Here is a 22,029-nt window from a genome sequence, read left to right on the forward strand (position 1 = left end):
GTTTAACCCTAGTTGCAGTCTGCCTAGAAGCCCGCGCGTGTCTGAGCAGGCACTCTTGGGCCAGCCCACACCAAAGACCCCGCAGGTCTTCCCGTTGCCATGGCTACAAGACACGCATGGAGGGTTCAGCTGAGAGGAGGGAAGCCACGGTGAGCAGATGATGTACTGTATATGTATTTATATAACTAGTGGTGAATGCCCCAAACACATATATTGTCCAAACGACAATTTGCATACTGACACAAAAAATTACAGACATATGGAATGCTCCCATGCCATGGTTCATGCTTGCATAGTCTTTGTGGGGGTCACTGGGCACGAAGGACTAGTCACTCGCATAAACACAGCACGCAGAAGGGCACATTGAGAAGGCCTAGGCTTGTATGCATTATTTTATAAAGACAGATCCGCTGGAATGTATTTTGAATATTGTTTCAAATAGAAACAAAAGCAGTGTTACATTGAAGAGCCCCCCCCCCCCCCCCTTTACCTTTGTTATGGTCCTGTTTTTGTTGTTGTGAACTGAAGATCAATGGCAAGGGAGTCGTCATACATCGGGGGTAACATATGCTAAATAAGAAAACACAGTAGTGAGTAAAGGCATCTTTTGTAAAAACAGAATAATAAAAGAAAAATATACTTACCTTCTCTAAAGCCTTATCTGGTAGAGACTCTACCTAGCCACAGATTCCTTACCTAAGAATATTCCTAAGGTGTCAAACTGGATCCGTAAGTTTTCGAGCAGCAACCCTACGCAATGGTAGGTGGCGTAGTTTGGTCCGCATTGGCGTCATCTGCGCCAGAAATGACATGCACGCTGTCTATATAAACACTAGCCCGGCACGTTGACGTCAGTTAATTTTCAAGACTTTCCACACCAAGAGCGCAGAGCTCCGATGAACATTGACAATTGGTGTGAATTATAAGGCCCTTGGAAGGGTGACTCTCACACTGCAATCGGTTCGGAGCGGGGAGGATGGTAGGAATCTGCGTCAAGATAGAGTCTCTATCAGATAAGGGGTTACCGAAGGTAAGTAACTTGTTCATCTGATAGAGACTTCTAGCTGCAGATTCCTTACTTTAGAATAGATACCCAAGCAATGCCTTCCCGGAGGTGGGTTTCCGAAACCAATTTAAGCCAGAAAGTCCTGCACAACTGAACAGACAAAGTGCCAGTCACAGCGGTCCTGACTGACCAGACAGCAGTAACTATTGGTGTCAGGGAAAAGTGGTGGGCCAGTGCTGGAGGTGGGGGGGGGGGGGGGGGGGGGGGGGGCAGGGGGAGTGTATCAAAACAAACAGAAACGTACCTGCAGCTCGCTGCTCTTCTGTTCCTCTGGACACAGGCTGAGGCTCCCAGACTTCCCTAAGGCCAATCCAGATGCTGCTCTCAGGGTGGTAATAACTATGAGGGCAACGTCAGAATTGGGCGGAGTGGGCTGGTTTTGTGCTCCATCGGGTGCTGGGAGCCTCTGCCTCCTGTTGTTCTCCACCCAGCAATGCAGCTGGGTTGGAGAGATGTCAGTATGCATGTTGGTTTGGCCGTCCTTAGATGGCCGGCCAAATCGACTTGTGCACTGACAGCAGTGCCCAGCATTCCTAGTAAGGCTGCGCTCCCTAGACTCGGCTACTGACGGAAAATAAAATGATAATAAAATTGTTTTATGAACATTTTATTTTTCATTTTCCTCTGCAAGCACGGGGCAATGCTCCTCTGCCGTAGCGGAGGAGTCGCCGCTAGCAGGCAGTAGTTCTTGGTAAATGCACGCAAAAGTACCCACGTTGCTGCCTGGCAGATGTTCAGGACAGGGACTCCACAAGCTAACGCAGTGGTTGCTGGCGTGGCTCTGGTGGAGTGAGCACACAAGCCCTCAGTGTGTTGCTTCTTGACCAATGCTTAGTAGATCTTTATGCCCTTTTCTGCACACCCTTCCCTTTCTTGGCCCCGATATACCTTACAAAGAGTTGATCATCCACTGAACTTTTTTGCGTGGTTAAGATAGAAGGACAACACCCTTTATTGTGTCCAGACAATGGAGTCTCTCCTCCTTCTCCTTAGGAGGATGAGGTGGAGCAAAGTAAGTAGGCAAGGTAATGTTCATGGAAAGAAATCACAAACTTCGGAAGTAAGGATGCACGTGTCTGGAGTACCAACTTGTCCGGATAGAAGGTGGTATAAGGAGGGTGCACAGTGATTGCCTGCTAATCGTTGACCCTCCTGGCCAATATAATGGGCACAAGAAAAGCAGTCTTGATAGTTGGTAACCTGAGAGGGCAGTTGTGCAGTGGTACAAAGGGTGCGCACATCAGAAATGTCAGAACCAAATTTAGGTCCCACTGGGGCAACAAATTGTCTTTCCTTTTTTCAGTTTCTATTTTTGGTAAAGTCTGGTTGTGTTTTTTCAGTGTTTTCCAGTGATTTCAATCCCTTAAAAAACAGTGCTTTTCAGTGGTTAATTTTCGCGCCATAAAAAACAACTGAAACAGTGTTTTACCGGTGTTTATGGAACTCTTTGCTTTTATTATTGCTTGCTTTCTTCATTGATGCATGGTATATAGACAGTGTACGTACAGTGTATATGAAATCCAAATACATTTTTACAAGTCGAACTTATTGTAGTACCCCATACAGTATTTCTTCAGCGAGTCTTTGGTCATTCGCGCTCTCCTTTCTTTCCATGTAAACTTTTATTTGTGAAAAGGCCCTCTCGACATTGGCACTTGAGACTGGCAATGGCAAAACAGCCAGTACACAATTTACCAACTCTAGCCACTGACATAGCTTTCCATGCCAATACTGGTGCACCTGAAGGTTGACATTCTCTGGGACAGGTTCTGCAACATATGCGTTGAACTGGGTGCATATGCCCTCAGAGGTATTAAAGCGGTAAAAATGAAGCTGTAATTTTCACAGTCTGGAGAAAATTCCCCATTAACGAAGGGATCTCACATTTGGGTAGAGTACCACAGTGTGGCGTCATTGACTTCAAAAGCCATGGTTGGTGACGGGACATTTCTATGCATCATTGCTAGCCATCTCTCATGCATTGTAAAATAACATTTCCTGAATTGGTCCTCAACACTTCTTTGCTTACCAACTGGCAAGCATTCTAACGGAACATGTTGCAGTGTCAAAGTCACTAAAAGTGTCGCCTAGCCTACTCTCGAGGAGATGTTTCACATCTACAACAATTATGCTGAACACTGGTAGAAATGGGTGTTTTTAGACTCTAGTTGTTTGGTTATGCCCAATACAGCCGTCATGTTTTCCTGTAAAAATCTAAGAATGCATTAGAGTGTACTTTTTCTCACATCAGGTGAGTGGCATTTGTTAGGAGGAGGCTCCAGTGGAGCTTTTTAGTTGGGTGGTCTTCATGTGGCCTAGCATGTGGACCTGTTCAAAAAGACAGTAGGCATGCAGAAATGTATGTAGAGAGGAAGGGTTAGAGCTAGGATGAGTGGGGGCAGAACGCAATGCGTGGTAGTGATGTGAAACGACACGCAAAAATTAAATTCCTGAGTGACATTGTTACAGTAGTTGCAAATTGGTAAGACAGGTGAATATGACGACTAGTTTCAGAGGTTAAAGTAGAGAGGATTTATTGGTAACTAGATCCCCAAGCTTTTTTAATTTCACCAAATCAGTAGTTATACTTGGTGTCAAAAACTGTTCCTGCAACGTTAATGTCCACTTTCGGCTGCCTTAGTCTGAAAGGGAAACAAGGCTCTCTTCTACTCTGTGAAGGGAAAAAAGAACAGACAGCTGAAGAAAAACAAGGAACATTCCGGCATTTTCATACTCTCTGCTGGACTTTGCCACAGTCTCAACAAGCAATGTCCACATTCCCCAAATATTTGAAGGCCGTTTTAGGTCTCGCTAGAGCCAGCGCATGCGCTGATCTAGCGAGACATTTAGTAAGCAGGTTTTTCAAGTGCTACCAAAGGCCACCAGCTTGCTATTACACGCACAAGCGCGCGCGCCTCGTCCCGCCTCTTGACAAGATCACTTTCACTTTTGGCCAATGCTTGTTTAAACTTGCAGCGTGAGCGCGTGCTTGTTGTTATCTTTACAAAGCCGAGGCTGCGCTTGGGGCATCTTTACATTTAAGGATGCTCGTGATCTTCAATGTGGTTCCGCCTCCACAGTGACTCATTTTACAATGATGATACCAGGTTTTATGTTTGCTAGTGTGTTTATATTTTCAATTTACAAAATGTGTATTTTTACCCCAACCACCCCCCTCACATACACACCAAAATCAACAGTCCGGTTTATGTTGAAGACTTTTTCGAGTCCTTTATTGTGTGTGTTTTTATGTCTATAACTGTGCTTCTCTCATGGCCTAGCAATATTCGGATAGAGGGCATTTGGGTTCTCTGACCATGACTACTTTTTGGGGCTAACACCTGGTTTGTTTACATTTCACTTTCTGTACCTGATGTCACTAACACCGGAAGCCGCATATCTGCAGCAGCCTCCTTTATGTGACCTCACAGGAAGGAAGTCACAGTGTGAACGGAACAACTGTCTTTTGTGTTTAGAGATCGATTTCTTAATGTGGAAGTGCTCCATAGGCCCTGCTTTCCCTTTAACTAATTTCAGAGGAAATGTCACCTAGTGTGGAAAGATGTTTGTTGCAGTCATTGATAACCTCAATGCTCCACCGGGACAAACGGTTGCTCCATTCATATGATTTATTTAGAGTGCTTGTAAACCGCTACATGTCGCCTACATTCTACTTTGTGATTACATCTCTCATATATGTGTATTTTCTGCCTTCTTACCTGTACACGAAGGACGACACGCTAGAATCAAGATTTGGTGAAACGTGTCAATACGTCGATCCACTTGTAAACAATGATTGAATATATACATGCATTACACTGGAAAACAATTTTGAAAATAGCTAGGCATTCCTGTGGAATGTTTGAAATTGAGGCGATAATAACACTTTAAATTACATTTTGTGATACAGCACGTTTTTGTTATTTTTTTACCTGTCCATTTGAATTTTTGTATGAAATTAGTAATGCCACTATAGTGTAGCTATTGCGATTATGGTGTTCCTCGACAACAGTTATATTCTGCATTTATTTTCATCAAAGGCTACTGTTGGCAGCATGTCCGTGGCATTCAAAACACCGCTAACCTGTTCGCGAATCTTCCACGATAAAAATGAATGTTCTGAAACGTCTATTGTTCATGCAAAGATGGGCTGTGATGCAAAGGGACAAACAACATCACAGAGAAGCTTACCTCCAACTTGGGCTCCCCCCTCTTAAAATAAAAACGGGCTGATGAGTTTTGTTTCTGCCTGGCTGTGGCGCATGGACTGAAATGTGTTAAAGCAGGGGCCTATTTCCGAGCGCCACAGTGGTGATGGCTGCAACATGTGCCCTGTTAAATAGTCTTGCAATTTGTGAAGGTTTAATGTTGGATACATTGTTAATATGAGCTCTGCATCTGGTTTTTGCTAACCGCATGAATTCTTCTGCACTTTTTTGCCTGCGTAATTTCTGTTGGGATCGATTTATCTTTCACGCGTGGAAGGTAGAATGTCTCTTCATTCCCTCATGTGTGAGTAGAAGGTTTTCCTTTGAACAGGGAGGGGTAGTGGCTATGAGCCTCCTTCCCTGCCAGTCATATTTCAAGATGTTCCTTAAATAAAGAAGTTTGGATTTACCTATACTTTGTGGCATCTTTGAATTGGAGACAAGGATAATATATTTGCAGTTTCCCCATGCCGGGGTGTTAGAAAATTGCCTGTGCAAAATTCTCGGAAGGACGCTGTTCCTGCACAATTATGCAATGTGCGTCAAAGTGAAAGGAAAGGCTACAAAACGCTTATGCCCAAAATTCTTGCTTTTCGCGTCAATTAATTGTAAGGGAGCCCAAAGCAATGCCCCTCTGCCGAAGAAGGCTGGACAAAAGGGCATGTGTCTGTTCTGAAACCCAGAGGCAGATGCTTTGATTAGGGCCATGGAACTGGAACTTCTGTTCATCCGCCTGCCAAAGTAAGACCAAGAGATTTGATGTCACTGAGGGGCTGGTGATAAATTATCACCATTATAAGTTAATAACTCGTAAAGAAGTTCATGCACCAATTTTTTTTATTGAAGGCCATGATAGTCCATATAAAAGTTATTGCCTCTCTAATGAATGGTGCATCATATATTTGCTTCTGTTTAAGGCCTGGTTTGACAGTGCTGCCATCTGTTGTCTGTTGTTACCAATTCTCTAACTGATAAGTCGAATGGACTTTGGCTCTGACGGACATGAGTACTAAATTCTTATTTCATGCTGTTGGCTGTTTGCTGTATTATTCCAACTTGTGTATTCCTGCTCTATGTATGAAGGAATGCTTGCACTGCTGATGTCCATGTAGTAACTGGTAAACCCTTTGTGTGGTGACATGCGTTTCTGCTCCATGTGCTTTATCTCTTCTGCATGTGCAGGTGAAGCTAGCATTCTGCATTCCCATACTTGCATTTTTCACCCCCTTCCATATTAATTCAGAGGACCTTCTTTCTCCTTGAAAGCTGGATTTTTTTTGGGGGGGATTACAAGTTGTTTACCTACTTTTACTAACATACATCAGAGGTACAGCATCTGCAGCAACACCACAAGCCTTCTCTTGTAGTGTAGTTCCTATATTCCCAATAGGCTCTGCGCATTGGAATAACATAAATAATTGTTTAGAAGTAGGACTTAGGTCTACTAGGTCTCTATTGAATATGTTAGACTTAATTGTGTGTGCCAGCTAGCTCAGAGATCACTAGAAACTTTCTTGAATAAACTAGAAGGGATTAGTTTCTGACAACCATATAACATGACAACTTTGTTCCCCCCGAAATAAGGAATATCTCCAGAGTCGCGGAAACAATAGATGGCTATTTTACTCAGTCAATCGTGCATGCTTCGCTTCACCAGGGTTTTTGCAGAGAAATAGAGAGACGGGCGTTTTCAATAAAAAGGGTATTTATTAAGCAGTCTTCTTTCTCATGCAAGAGAAGTGAATTGCTACAATCGTAATACTTGCTATGAAGTAAAGTGCGTACAGTAAAAAGAGTATTATGAAATAATACTGTAAAAGCATAATATGGTTTCTAAGCCATAAGATACATAAAATAGATAAAATACATACAATGATAAATAATGACTAAAAGTACTCAACTGGTGCATCTAAAAACGCCTACCCCGGTGTACCGAACCTAAGTCTAGTACGAGGGAAGAAGTAAGTGAGGTGTAGCTTGAGTTAAATAGTTTCTGCAAAGAATCTATCCAAGAATTCTCTAATGGTCTAATCAGCTCCGTACCTTGGTTATAGAATGAAGGAGGTCTTGTATCTCTCTCTCTCAGGACTCGATCTCCCAGTTACCCGCAAGGGTAGCAGGGAAACACTGGAGCTGGATTTCTCGGCAGGAGAAAAGACAGCCTGCCCAACCTGAGCATCTGCCCTGGCATCAGTGTCCAGACAGTAATGCTTAGCAAAGGTATGACCCGACTTCCAAGTGGCCGCCTTGCAGATCTCTGCAATCGGAACATTACGGAGTAAAGCTGTCGTCGCAGCCTTTCCCCTGGTGGAATGAGCCTTAGGTTTACCCCCTAAGGTCTTATTAGCTTTTTGGTAACACAACTGTATGCAGGACACAATCCACCTAGAGATGGACTCCTTAGAGGTAGCAAGATCCGTCTTGACCGATCCATAATTGACAAATAATTGGTCTGACCTACGAATATCTTTGGTTTTATCCAGATAAAACTTCAACACCCTCCTAACATCCAGGGAATGTAGAGACCTTTCCGCTGGAGATGAAGGATTCTGAAAGAACGTAGGCAACGGTATGGTCTGGTTGACATGAAAATCAGAAATAACCTTGGGAAGAAATTTAGGGTGAGTATGCATAACAACCTTAGCAGCATGAAATACAGTATAAGGTTCTTGGCAACACAACGCCTGAATTTCACTCACCCTGCGGGCCGATGTAATGGCCAAGAGGAACGCCGCCTTCCAGGACAGGTGCTGCAACGAAGCCTTATGAATAGGTTCAAAAGGCTCCTTCATCAATCTGGACAGCACCACATTCAATTCCCATGAAGGCGAAGGAAGCCTGACAGGAGGGAACACTTTCTTCAAGCCTTCCAAAAAATCTTTGATCACAGGGATCTGGAAGAAGGAAGTCTGTGAAGGGCATTTTCTGTAGGCAGTCAATGCAGCAAGATGAACCTTAATGGAATGAACATTAAGGCCAGACTGCGCCAAATGCAGAAGGTAGGGAAGGATGACGTCTTCCTTGCACGTCGTCGGGTCATAGTTCTTAGACTGGCACCAGATACAGAATCTCTTCCACTTGTAAGCATAGGAAGTCCGAGTGTAAGGTCTCTTAGACTCCTTCAGTATGTCCATGCAATCTTCGGGCAGATTCAGATGGCCATATTGCACTATCTCAGGAGCCATGCCGCCAAACGAAAAGACGAGAGGTTGGGGTGCAACATCTGCCCCCCGAACTTCGTGAGAAGGTCCGGCCTGCACGGCAGCCGTATGTGAGGAAGGAGAGACCGGTGAAGCAGGACCGTGAACCACCACTGTCTGGGCCATTCCGGGGCAATGAGAATCATCCGAGCCCTGGACCGGGCCAGCTTGAAGAGTACCGCCGGAATCAGGGGAATGGGTGGAAAAGCATACAGAAAGCTGTTCAACCAGTTGATCCATAGCGCATTCCCCAGCACCCCCTGCTGTTAGTACCTGGAGGGGAAGTCTCAGCATTTGCTGTTTTCGGCAGTGGCGAACAGATCTATGTCTGGAGTCCCCCACCTTTCGAAGACTTCTCCTAGTACTACGTCGTTTATGACCCATTCATGGTTTTCCTGAATCAGTCTGCTCAGTGCGTCCGCCTGAACATTCTGCACACCTGGCAGATGGGTGGCCGTTATTGTCAATCCTCTGGCCAGAAACCAGTGCCTGATCGCCTACGCCTCTTGTGACAGAGTGCGTGATCTCGAGCCCCCCTGCTTGTTGAGGTAATACATTGTGGTCGTATTGTCCATCTGTACAAGCAGAGAGTTGGTCTGGAAGGATGGATGAAAGGCCTTCAGTGCCAAGTGAACAGCTCTGAGTTCCAGGAAATTGATGTGATACGTGGCCTCAATTATCAAAAGGGAGGGAAGAGGATACGGAGTCCATTCGGTTCCCCTATGCAAGTAACTAATAATCAAAAAGAGAATGGACACTAGTTTCTGCAAAAAAACAATAGTTTTTTATCGAGAACCCTCATAGACTTCCTGGAATTATCGTAGCGGTATATCTTTTTTCCGCCCCATCAGGAGTCCTGGCATAGTCATTGGGTCAACGATTAACGTGCAGGATGCCTGCCTCACCAGAGGCTACTTCTGGTATTTACAGAAGTGTCCAGAAATAAAAAAGGAGGGGGAAAAAATTTTTTAAAAAATAATGACTTAGTCAGGACTGTACAATTTAATATCAAAAAAAGGACTAGTCACTATCATTAAGAACCATTGTGATATGTAGGTAGTTGAGTTATTGGGCTACCATATCATTATAAAGGAGTGTCGACATGTTTCAGCTCTCGGGGCCCAACAGGGTCAGGGGAGCTTTCGTCAGGACAGAAACAAAAACAAACATACAAAAAGAAAAAACGCACACTATTGGTGTGTGTTACGAAAAGTGATTAATTGGAATTTCCAAGCTGTAGAAAGAAACCAACAAGGAGATTGTATCAGTTGGTATGCATGTGAGGTATGGCATACTCGTGCACACATTATCATGCATAATTAATGCTAACCAAGATTAACCCTGTTTGTAAAGGTAATCGGGTACAAGGAGAATATTGGAGAAACAGCGGTCTGAGGAGGGAGTGGTATACAGCCTTGTGGCCGTTAATTGATCAATGTCTTATGGACGGTGGTCATACATAAGTCTTTATGTGATAACTGATGATATTTCTGGGGATCAGATCTCTGGATCGTTACCATGTTAAGGTTTGATACACATGGTAGCGGTTCTATCACCACATTAGACATCAAATAATTGTGACTGTTCTAAAAATGCTATATAAGCGGTATATAGTGGATACCCATGCACGCACCAGTGTTTTACCTTGTAAGTTCAGTTATTGGCATCAACAGGGACCGGGAGTCGCTTCTGGATTTTTACTAGGTGGGGGACAACGGAGCGTCTATGGTTAGTAGCAAAGGCGTTCTTACCTGATCACTGAAGGAACACAGGAAAACGCCATTCTTACCCATGCGGCGCGGATTTCGTGCCTAGTGCTGACTCTGCCCCTGGTTATGGGCGGGTCTCAGTTCTCCGGTCTTTTATACTGATCAAGGACACTGAAAAAGGACTATTGTGTGTACAGAAAAAGGCACTGTAAGATGGTGGAATGTCTAATAGGCTTTTTAGGTATCATATACTAGTTTAGATCTTTGCATTTAGGGGTTATAGCCACAGATTTCTCATTCTCCTGCATGCGGTCAGGCAGGATTAACAGAATTGATGCCATGGAATGTGGTCATTCATTCCCACTATGTCTGTCTTTAAGCGATCGACCCATCTCTGTTCTTTGTTGAATAGAATTTGCTCAGCGTTCTGATCTTTAAAGTCTAGCATTTCCAGGACTGTCCATTTAGAGCCCTAAAACACCTGAACAAACACACAGGAGAGAAGGGAAAGCACCAAGACAAAAACTGAAACACTTTAAATAACAAAGTGCACAAAAAATCCAATAAACCCTTGAAAAAAGGGAGAGCTCAATGCCAGGGTCCTGTTAGCAGGAGCCGGAAAAAAGAACTGAAAGTAAAAGGGACCTGCTGTGCATTCTGGGATACTGGGAGAAAGTTCTGGAAAGTTCTCTTAAAGGCACAGTATCCTATTTAAGCCACATAATGGCAGCCTATGGGGCTTGTCTGTCCATGCCTTCCTCTCTATCATTCCAGAGTTTTTTTACTGGTAGAGGCAAGTTTCTCTATGGTAGAAACTGGGCAGGCTGTGTTGTATGTGGTGTTGTTTGGTGGAATTTCTAGTTGAAGTACTGGACAGTGTAGCCTGTGGATATAGGCTGCATTATTTGTCTTTAAATTCTCTCTTAAGTGTCTTTGCAGTTTCTGCATGATTTGACAACTTAAGAGATTATTTTTGATTGCTGGGGTCCACGCACATGGGCGGGACTATTCACTAGATTATGACTATACACAGAGATCCCCGACTACAGAACTAGGTTTTGTAGATTTATGCAAATAGTAGTGCCCAAAATGATTAAAGCAATACATTTCTTCATAATCAGATGAACCTTCTAAATAATCATGATCTGTACATTTTGCTGACATTTCGAAATCAGACATCATATTATTAATAGTCTCAAAGTCCCAATCATCAGAGAAACTGCTCGGTGAGACAAAGTCACTTAAAGAAACCTTGAACTGATGTGGATATTTCACGAGTTCAACCGGGCCATAGATGTCGCAATCAGTAGCGTCCCATGCTACACCACCAGGTATAGGAATGGCTGTGATGTTTACTGATGACAGTTCTCTTTTTTCAACATGAGATGACTTGTGATGTTTTAGGACCAAGTTGATGTTCTGACTTGCTGTGTCCATTGTACTGTATTTTCCATCAATCATTCTTCCCAAGCTTAAAACAAAAAATGAGCCAGAGCAGGAGGAAAAGTACACCTAACACAATCCACAATTCAATCCACGGTGAAATCAGATATGTCTCTCCAAGTTGATGAAAGAGTTCTGTAATTTTTTCTTTGAATGTTTTGTTTGCTGGCTTTTCTTCATGATCACTGGGATCTTCAGAAAAGTCATCGAAATTGATGAAATAGTCAGAGGCAGTTCTGTCAATTGTTTGAATCGCATCAGGGTTGTTATTAATCTTTGTAGTTTCTTCTTCCTTTGTCATATCAGTATAGTCTGAGGCTACATCATTGTAGACAGGTGTTTCTTGACGAACTGTTGTAATTTGGGTTTCAAGAGGCACAAGTTCCATGGCTTTGTTGCATAGACCTTTTTTATTCACTGTAGGTTTATCAAATGTGATTAGTCTTTCAGTTTGAACCTCTTGAATTGTAGCAAGGTTTGGTCTTCTGCTACATCTTGGGAGTCCACTGGGCCTACTACTTATTATTGGCCACATGGTTGTGGTTTTACCAGGTCGATTCATACAACTCTGTTCTCCTTTTTACCAGCAAGGGGCGGTAGTACTACTGATCTTGTTCCGCTGATTGCCAAGACAGGTACTGCTTTTCTGTAAGAAGGCCCAAATTCCTTCTTCACCGCGATCTTTTCTCTGACCAGATTCCCAATCTTTGGAATCCAGACAGGTCTTGCTGGGACAGGTGGTTTTTCTTTAGTGGCCGTTGGCTTTAGCTTTGTGTTACTTAGACTTCTTCTTGTTTCATTTAAGTCCTGTAAAACAGCCAAACTATCTTTGATATCAAAGGTTTTTTGTTCTACCACTGAAGTCTGACTATTGAGGTCTTCGATTATCATTCTAGTACCAAACAAAAGTTCATACGGAGTGATTCCACCCAGAGAATTTCTTGGCAGATTGTTTAGACTAGGACACTTATTAGATGTTTGACCCACCCATCACCCGAACCTAATACCCTCGCTGTTATAGATTGCTTTATGTCACGGTTTTTTCTTCCCACTACCGCATTACCCTCAGGATGGGAGGGACTAGAGTACCGCAATGCAACGCCCAAGCTGGCCATGGCTTCCTTGTAAGCTCGAGAGCTAAACGCAGGACCCTGGTCAGAATGTAGCGTGCCGATTGCGTATGTGCCGATAAAGACTCCCAAATCTTTTATAACAGTTCTGGCGTCAGCCGAGCGCTGTGGCCACATCCAAATGAATTTTGTCTTAGTAGTTGTGGGCTGCATCCGTCCGTAAAGATGTTTGCTTGTGGACAGTATAATGCTATCTAACAGAGGTATCTGGGCTGGACTGACTGTGCTATTGTCATTTACCTGGTCCAGTTCATAACTGCGATCTCTGTTGCAGTTCTGACAATCCATTGCAAAGTTATAAATTTGCACGCTCATTCCCGGCCACCAGTACTTTAGTTGTAATTCTATTAGAGAAGTTAAGATCCCTTGGTGCCTCAGACCCTCTCCCAATGTGCTTCTTGAATCAAGAAAACCCTACGCTTCCTGTTTGGAATTACTCTGTCCCCCACTCCAGGGATTTGAGCAAAAGGAACTGAGTTTTCATCAATTATGTATGTATTTCTGAGTGGATAGTTTAGAGGTAACGCCGCATAATTGCCTTCCATTGAGGCTTTTACTGCTAGTAGCGTTTCACCGTCTATTCTTTTTTTAGAACGCTTAATTGTAGCTACGGAAGCTGTCTGGACAGCTGCCTTTTTCGGCTTTCTCAGCCAATGAATTCCCTGCAACGTGAACGCCATCACGTTGATGACTCGGTGTATGTATCACGTGAGTCTTTCGTAGTTCTTTCTGTAAAAGAACTACTTGTTCCCAAAGCTTTTTATGCTTTATTGTGCCACCTTTTGCATAACCGTTTTGAACCGAGTTCTGCAAGTATTCATTGTAAGACTGGACACAGTAAAACGAATAGCACACTATTAGTGTGGGGAATTCGCGATCAGCATTTTCAAGCGCCATCTTTAATGCCTGTAGTTCAGCTCGCTGAGCTGTACAGTTTTTGAGTGATTGAGTTTTAGTGACCGTTGGTCTGAATTTACCTATGCACCAGCGACCTTTTACAATCGCACATGCCGCATTGTATACTTGTTTTTCCACAACCCAATGTTGCGCAGATCCGTCTGTGTAAATTACGCAGACGTACTGTACGAGAGGCAGAATTTCGGTCGGCAGAGGAAATTCGTGTTCATATTCTAGATATTCTAGTTTTTTCATATTGAGATCAAAAGCGTGTTCAACATCTGTTGCAGCAAGATAATTAACCCATTGTATCTATCTTGGATGTAAAGCTTTAGCATATGGAATGCACGCTCTTGTTACTGCCTCTAAGGCAGGTATAGGTGTAACGACTGATATGCGTTTTCCCTGTGCCAGGGCTCTTTCTTTTGCTATAGCAGTTTTAACCGCTGTCAGAATTTTCTCAGTTGAAGTGAATTTTATTTCAGCTTGTGTGTACAAGTGTGATTTGTAAGCTATTGGTACCGTTTCACCTTCGTTATAGGTCAGGTACGTGAATCCGCATCTTCCTGGGATGTCTTGGATTACAAGGTTGAGTACGTTTACACGTGTTTGCAATTTTGTTTTTGCTAAACTAGATGCATAGTTATTTCCAGAGGTAGTGGCGTTCCGGCTCTAAGATGGTGAAAGGGGGAAGTGTATCACAGCAAGTTTTTTTTTTTTTTAGGAAGGAGGGTTCAGGTATTTGTTGAAAAATAATTAAAGATTTGTTTCTGAAGTGTAGCAATGATTGCTTATCCAAATTCTAGGCGCATTCCCAGAGGACGAGCGGGTGAGTGATTTTTCTTTCTTAAATTTGGGCGGAATGAGGAGTAAATTGTTTGAACTTCAAAAAGGCCTCTTTCGGCCAGCTTTTAATAACTTGTTTGTGAGTTAGATAGGTTTTTCCTTGTATAGAGCTTTGCGGGTAATGCAGGTCGTTTTGAATATAATTCTTGCTTCGACTTTAATCAATGACATTAGTAACTATTTGAAAATACAATTCAATCTGACATATTACGTTCCCAGGTTGACCACTGGATTAATTGTACAACACTTTGAAAAAAAACCTTTATTTTTCAATTTTACTAAACAACAGACAGAAGCACGATGCACAGCTGGTCGTAATGAAGGTTCACTGGCTAAATAACAGACGCCTGGGTGGCATTTCGCCATCCCTCTTTGTTGCCAGGACACCCGACAAACAGGCAGCACAAACACCCTGGCATTGATGCAGTCAACACCCCACCCCAGTATCATCACCCACACTTTCACTCGTGTGGTTGCTATCAACAGACTCCGTATCTTCGCACTGGTCTAGAAAGGTGTCACACACATCCCTCCATAAATTCATCGTACAACTTTGAGAGCTCAGGTAAATAATGAAGTACCAGTTTCGGCTAAGAGATAATAACAATTTAACTCTAGCTAGAAGAAACAGAAGAATGTACACATCAACACTATATTCGAGGAATGTGCTTGGAATAAGTCATTTAGAGCCTTATAAAGATATACAAGAATCTAGGAGCATTCTGAGTGCAGCAACACTTAGTATAATGGAACATATACAACCAACTGAAAAAAACTGAAATATGCAATACCTTTATATTTTTATTAACATATGAACGAAAAACAGACCGTCTTTTTTTTGCATTGAATTCCACACATAATAAAATGGCATTTTGAACTGAATTTCATCAATTTGAGGCATATCAGATTTACAACCGGGACTGAGACAAAAACAGATGAGTACTTGTCAGAACAATCCTGTTTTTCTGTGAAAAATAATTTGTGAAAGAGGTACCTGTAATATAACCAGCGTTTTAATGAACCCAGTGATGACAGTTTCGCTAATGGACGCCATTTTTGTAGTCTTTAGAAAGGATCAGGACTTAACCACTAAAGAGATGTGGCTCTTTTGATCTGTAAAAGTGGGAGAGTTGAAATCAGAGTGTGGCTTTTGGAGCCGCCTGTTGTGTTTCAAGAAGTCTGAAGTATTACAGAATGATAATTCCCCGCACTCTCGAGGTAATGTACCAAGACTATGTAATTGGGCCTCTTGATGTTGTGACATCACTTTGGGGGATTGCATTTTCATTTGTTATGTATGCTTTAAGGTAGTTATTAATCACATACCTGTAACAACAGAGCATACACATCAATATGCAAAAGCGGCTAAAATAAAGCAAGCGGCTGCTAGTTAGAGAAGAAAACCAAGGCGAGCGAGGGTCAGCCTACCCAGTTCAACAAAGTCAGACCCCTAGAAGCAATAACATTGTGCAGCACTAGGAAAGAACAAAATTACAAAGTCAAGAATTATGACTGAAGCAGTGAAGTGGTGATGGCTATGAAACCTAACAGGGGAACCAATGAGAAGGGACCGGAGTAGGAGAATAGGCCCCCATTTGGTCAACGACCGACATTGGGTCTTGTAGTCTATATATGAGCTCCCTTCACAGTGCGCACAGAAACTGTTAGGACAGGACCAGTTCCACAGACCACCATTGCAGCGAGAGGGTTACTTTCTGACTAGATAAGTGTGTTCCAACTAACACCTGCGCAAATAAAAAATATAGTTATTAAAGCGAGATTTGGCCATCTTCCAGGATTGGCGCATGCATTGCCATGGTTGGGACCATCTACATCGATCCCCTGCCGACTATGCAACCAATGGGAAGAAAACATTATTCATTTGGTTTGTATATGTACAGCAATGAAGGAAGAAAGGAGGTATTTAAAAAAAATATTTTAATAATCGAGGCGTACAATCATGTAGACAAGCTCTGGTAGTCTGTTTTAAACCAACAGATATAATTATGAATGTAAACTTTACAAAGTTTCTTATTTTAACAAAAAAGAAACTAGAAGACAGTGACTTAAGTATAGTAAACTTGGTAGTTGAAAATGGCTAGATTAAAAAAAACTAATTTGCACAGGAGAAATTTCACATAACTCATGATTTTACTGAGTGTAATTTGCCTCTTTTTAGAATAAGATATCAGTTGTTGACTTGTAACATGGAGAAATGTAATTTGCCCATACTAGGTGTTTCTTTCCCCACAGTTGGTAATTTGTTTGCCTTTGGTTTTATGTCATTCTCGGAATTGAGGACTTGTTTTAATATGGCTGTGTAATTGATGAATTCCCATTGTATGATTTTAATTAATCAAGCAACAAAGATTTGAATTGAATTGACCTAACACCTGTACTGCTTGCTACATATTTAATAAACATTTGAACTGGGTCTTTATTTACCAATGTTTTTCGTTCCAGTGACCGCTGTGTACCTTGTTGTTCCCGAAGGTCAACTTAAACAGACGTGACCTGTGATGGAGCCCCTGCCACCTCTGGATGTTTTGCGCATCGCTACCATCCTGGAGGACACCCTGGACCAGCTCGCCATCCTGGGATACATTATGCCGGTGTCCTACCAGGGCAGACCAGACGCAGGAATTGTACGTTCCCCCATCTGTCAATAATAGCACATTCAGGGTTTTTTTTTTACAGAAAAAGGCACCCTTACGAGCCATGTCCCATGTGCTAAGCAAGAGCCACTTCTCAAAGAAGAGGCTTTCCTCTGTCATCGCACATCTTAGATTTCTTCCTGTCTCAACTAAAGTGTTTTGTTATATCTAGTGGAGATTGTCTTTAGGTACTCCTCAAACATTGCAAATTATTCAGCTGTATTTCACCCGCTACCTAAACTGAAAGAGAATACATGGCCACACCCATATGGGTCCAGTTAAAATAATTTGGTGATCAGCAAACAGACCTGCAGTTCATTACCCATAGTTGTAGACTTTTGGTGGCGATTACACCCATGATTAAAATGAGTTTCCCTTTGACCTTTATTTTTTGCTGCAGATTGTTGGAAATGAAATCAGCAAAATTCTCAAAACCCAGAAGCTGCTGGAGTGCAAGTATGAGCAGCTGATGTCCTCTCGGGCGGAGTTTCGCCAAACTGTGCGTCCCGAGTCCAAGACACTTGCGGACCTCAGTGAGCAGGTTCAGGAGGTTGGTGGGGAGCTGAAAATGACCAATAACCTCTTCATCAAGAATATGAAGCAGAGCCCGCTCACCTCAGACAACCTAAAGAAAGTCCAAGCTGACCGGTAAGCTCACAGGATCCATATAAAGATTTCATAGACCCTGTATAAGTCACAATTCTACTGTCTTTTCCGACTAATCTCCTTATACTAGTTACTCGTGTTTAGTGACCACCTGTCAGTTTCTCTTGGTGTCTCACAGTTGGTCTCCCATACTCTGGGCCTTATTTAGTTCTCGGCGGATGGATACTCCTTCACAAACGTGATGGATATCCCGTCCGCCGTATTACGATCTCCATAGGATATAATGGGATCGTAATCCACCAGACGGGATATCCTTCACGTTTAGGACGGAATGTTCCTCTCCGCCAAGATCTAAATCAGCCCTTTGTCTTACTTGTGTCTATGTATGCCTTTGTTGACCATACTCCCTTCACCAGTTTAACCCACCCCTTTGTAATCCTTCTAGGCTTGTATTCCTATGGGACAATCTGCAGTTTTTTCTTTCCTGCCCACTTTTCTTACTCATACTGATCTCCCCTTTGTTTAGCTATCCCTGTCTATCCTACCTCCTTGGTGGTCTCTGCTCTCTTCTTGTTTATCTCTTCTACCCTATATCAGTTCCCTTTCCTCCCAGTCTTACCATTCTACTGCTGGCCCACCTCAAGATGTCAGTCCTTTATTTGCACTATGCATGGGATGGAAATGACACATAGAGCGAAGGAAAACATTCTGAGCATGGGCATTAAAGGCAGGGTCTGCCTGTTGGAATATCAATAACGTTCACGCTAGCTTGTTTGACCCACAGCGCACTCGGAGTAAACAGAAGATGACACACAGTGGTTTACAAAACTCTATATCAAACAAGGGAAAGAAGTGAATATTATTAGTTGTTGTTCGCTTTATTGAAGGTGATTAGCCTTCCAATGGTTGGATTTTTCACCGAGGTGTGGGACCTCAAGCCATACACTTTGGTAAATTCAGAGGCAACTAAGCAACCAATCTATTTAAAATTCGTGTGGCCCCTCTTTCAGTGTTGATGTCATATTTGGTGATCCTGTCATTTGTATGCTGATGATGCCAGACCTATATGGAGCTGGGTAACAGGGCAGTACACCATCAGCAGAAGGGATGTCGTATTCACTCCGAGCACAAGATTATTCCATGTAGTCTGAGCGAGAGTCTCTTGCTAACGGTGCCCTTACCAAAATTCATCAGGACATTTACCGGTGATTGGAGCTAATCCAGATGGCTATCCCACTCGCTTATCTGCCCCAACACCCTAGCCTCCCCGCCGTAGAAATCTGACCACATCCTGGATGGTTCACAGTGCTGGGGCAGTGGGACAAAGTGGAAGGAAGAAAGAAAGAAGCAATGGTGCACTCAGATTCAGGAAGCCTGTTACAGGTACTGGCTTGTGCACAACTGAGCCCTTATGTTTTCCCTTAAAGGAAGAGTGAGACCAACACATAAAACTGCAAAGCACCAAATTCCCTTCTAACCAGTACGCACTGAAAGTATAATGGAGGGGACTTTCTCCAAGGGTAGCGGTGGAATGCCGTAACTAGGTACTGGGCACAACTGGAATTCTAACCAAGTACCAGTTACCTGCGGCTTCAAAATCCACAGCCCTGTAGTGGCACACACAACCTGCGGCTCACAGTATTTAAAAACAATGCAACTACACAGAAAAGGGAATGACAAGAAAGAAGTCCTATCAGGGGTCCTGGGGGAAGGAGAAAACATAATGTGAAGAGATATTGTGAAGTACAGCATCAGAGGTAATACTTACACGAGCTCGTCAGTTTGGCTCTCGAACTCCTCTCCTAGTCGGCTGCAGTTGCGATGTTCTTGACCTGAAAGTAGATGTTTAACAAAGCTAGTGTTTTGCCTGTTCTACTCCCCAATTTTGGTTCTGTAGCTTCCACAGTCCCACCTTCTACCTATCTATCTCTGGCCCAGCACTCAATGCTGATGCTGCAGCTGACAACATTGCACAGTAAGGCTCCAAGACTCCATAAGGCATGGGGTCCTGGGTTTGCGTCAGACTTTGCACCGACTACCTCTGGTAGTTAGCGAGTAAGGTGTGATCCTCGGCAGTCTGTGAGCCAGCTCTCTAAGGTGACCTGTTTGAATTATAGAGTCCTAATGGGAAATAAACTCATGGGCCTCCAGAGCCTAAAAAAATCTGTGACGGGTCCCTCCAAGCCGCACCGCTCTAAAGAACCAGGCATCTTGATAGGTCTCCTAGTCCAAATAATTAAGGCAGGCAAAAAAAAGACTGCAGGGTGCCTACATCTCTGGCATGGAACTCCATACTCAGAGACTGAATACATGTTTGGCGTTCAATAGAGAAATAAAAACTTTTGTATTTGCCTGACCTGATACGCTTTTATGTTAAGAGTGCTTATTTCGACCTAGATGAATTGCTTCACAACACCTGAGATGGCCGTCACTTGAATAGTCCTCTATATCAATTTACTAATTCATTTATCGTGCTTTCCTCTTTCATGATCCATGCATCTTGGATGTCATTCTTTTCTCCCCATTTTAACCTGCCAAGTATGTTCCGTTTCAACCCATCCACCCTCCAATGACTGCCGCTCTCAATCACAACATGTTTCTTTTTGCTAATTTCTGCCCACTGCTTGCATTCTTCTACTTGCCCTCATGCCCAACCACTCAGCATGTTTCGCCGTTTCTTTTAATATTCATTTGCCTGTCTTTCTATTTAGATCTGGATTGATAGCACAACTCTCTGGTTCACCTACTCTTACCAATACTTTAAAATACATGGCGCATGCTTTAGCTTCACCCAGAGGAATATTTCTCCCTCTACTGGTCCTGTTGCAGTTTTCTGCATCATTCCACCTTCCATTAAGTGCTTTGTTTGAAATGCATGAGAAACTGTTTTACATCTGGGAAGTACACTCAATCACACGTTTGTCACATTCAATTCTCTACCCCCCCCTTACATGCATTCTGTACAAACGCTATGCTTTTTTTGCCAAACAGGACTGCCAACAGCAGTAGTGCTGCCTTTGATGTAATAAGCAGCATTTGTGAATATAATCCGCGTAAACGCAATTATGAATGTCTGTGTTTACCTGTGTTGGTACATTAAAGCCAGAGCCGTTTGGCTTTGCCAATGCTTATTATCTTTTTATGGCCTTCTCCCCTTTACCTTTTTCAACTCTCCTTCCGACTCTTGCCCTTCTTGCTTGTATCCCCCTTCCCCCACTGCCCCTGACCACTTTCTTCCCTATGCTTGCATTTCTCGTGTTTTAGACTTTATGATCTCAAACTCTACTCACACGTTGTCTCTTCCGACAGACAGTTTGTGGCTGATGTGCTAAACGAGGCACATGTTGAACTAAAGACTCAGGGGACCTTCAATAGCCTTCTGCTGGCCGTGGGCAGAGAGAAGAAGAAGAAAGCTGATTTCCTGAATACTGTGGCAAGGTGAGCCCCCTCTAAGCAGATTCATCGGAAGCTACTTTTGCACAAACATCAGCCGGTGAGCGAGCTCACATCCTCGGCAGACACCTGGTTGTGAGTCCATCCCTGTAAGAAGAGGGCTAGGACGATGTGGTAAAAGCGATGAGTGCCTGAGACGGTCAGGTGAAAGGATCCTGTAAAGCCTTCGGAAGGCTGAATCCAGTCAGTCAGTAGGGTGTTTGGAGAGGTGCGTTATAGAGAGGATCACCCCTTCCACACTGTTTGAAGGTCTGCCTTCAATCAATCAATCAAGGCATTTATAGAGCGCCCTACTCACCCGGAGGGTCTCAAGGCGCTTGGGGGGGGCGGGGGGGGGGGGGGGGGTGCCGCTACTGCTTGAACAGCCAGGTCTTGAGCTTCTTCCTGAAGGAGAGGTGGTCTTGGGTCAGGCGAAGGTCGGGAGGGAGGGTGTTCCAGGTCTTGGCGGCCAGGTAGGAGAAGGACCTTCCTCCTGTTGTCGCTCTTCGTATGCGGGGGACGGCGGCGAGGGCGTGGTTGGTAGAAGTTGAGGCGGTTGTTGAGGTAGCTCGGGCCTTGGCCGTGTAGGGCTTTGTGTGCGTGGGTGAGGAGACGGAAGGTGATTCTCTTGTTGACGGGGAGCCAGTGCAGGTCTCTCAGATGTCCGGAGATGTGGCTGCGTCGGGGGATGTCGAGGATTGAAATTGAAATTGAAATTGATAGGGTATTTATAGAGCGCAAACGGTCGCTCCGGAGGGAGCATCATGGCGCTGAAACAACCAGATGGCCAAGTCCGGGTGGCAGAGGGCGGGTTACATGGCAGCTTTGGACCAGTCAT

At 43.6% G+C, this 22,029-nt stretch overlaps 1 protein-coding gene across 1 annotated transcript in view; it reads left to right on the plus strand.

Moving 5' to 3' along the window:
- The first annotated feature begins 70 nt into the window (after window positions 1-70).
- DRC9 (dynein regulatory complex subunit 9) overlaps window positions 71-22,029 on the plus strand; it is a 74,287-nt gene continuing 52,328 nt past the window's right edge. The window contains exons 1-4 of the mRNA XM_086944960.1: window positions 71-149; window positions 16,963-17,144; window positions 17,554-17,801; window positions 21,069-21,197. Of these exons, the coding sequence (XP_086801086.1) occupies window positions 17,019-17,144; window positions 17,554-17,801; window positions 21,069-21,197 (503 nt within the window). The 5' untranslated portion in view covers window positions 71-149; window positions 16,963-17,018. The remainder of the gene's footprint in view (window positions 150-16,962; window positions 17,145-17,553; window positions 17,802-21,068; window positions 21,198-22,029) is intronic.

This window comes from Lissotriton vulgaris, chromosome 11 (assembly GCF_964263255.1).
Source record: "Lissotriton vulgaris chromosome 11, aLisVul1.2, whole genome shotgun sequence".
NCBI lineage: Eukaryota > Metazoa > Chordata > Amphibia > Caudata > Salamandridae > Lissotriton > Lissotriton vulgaris.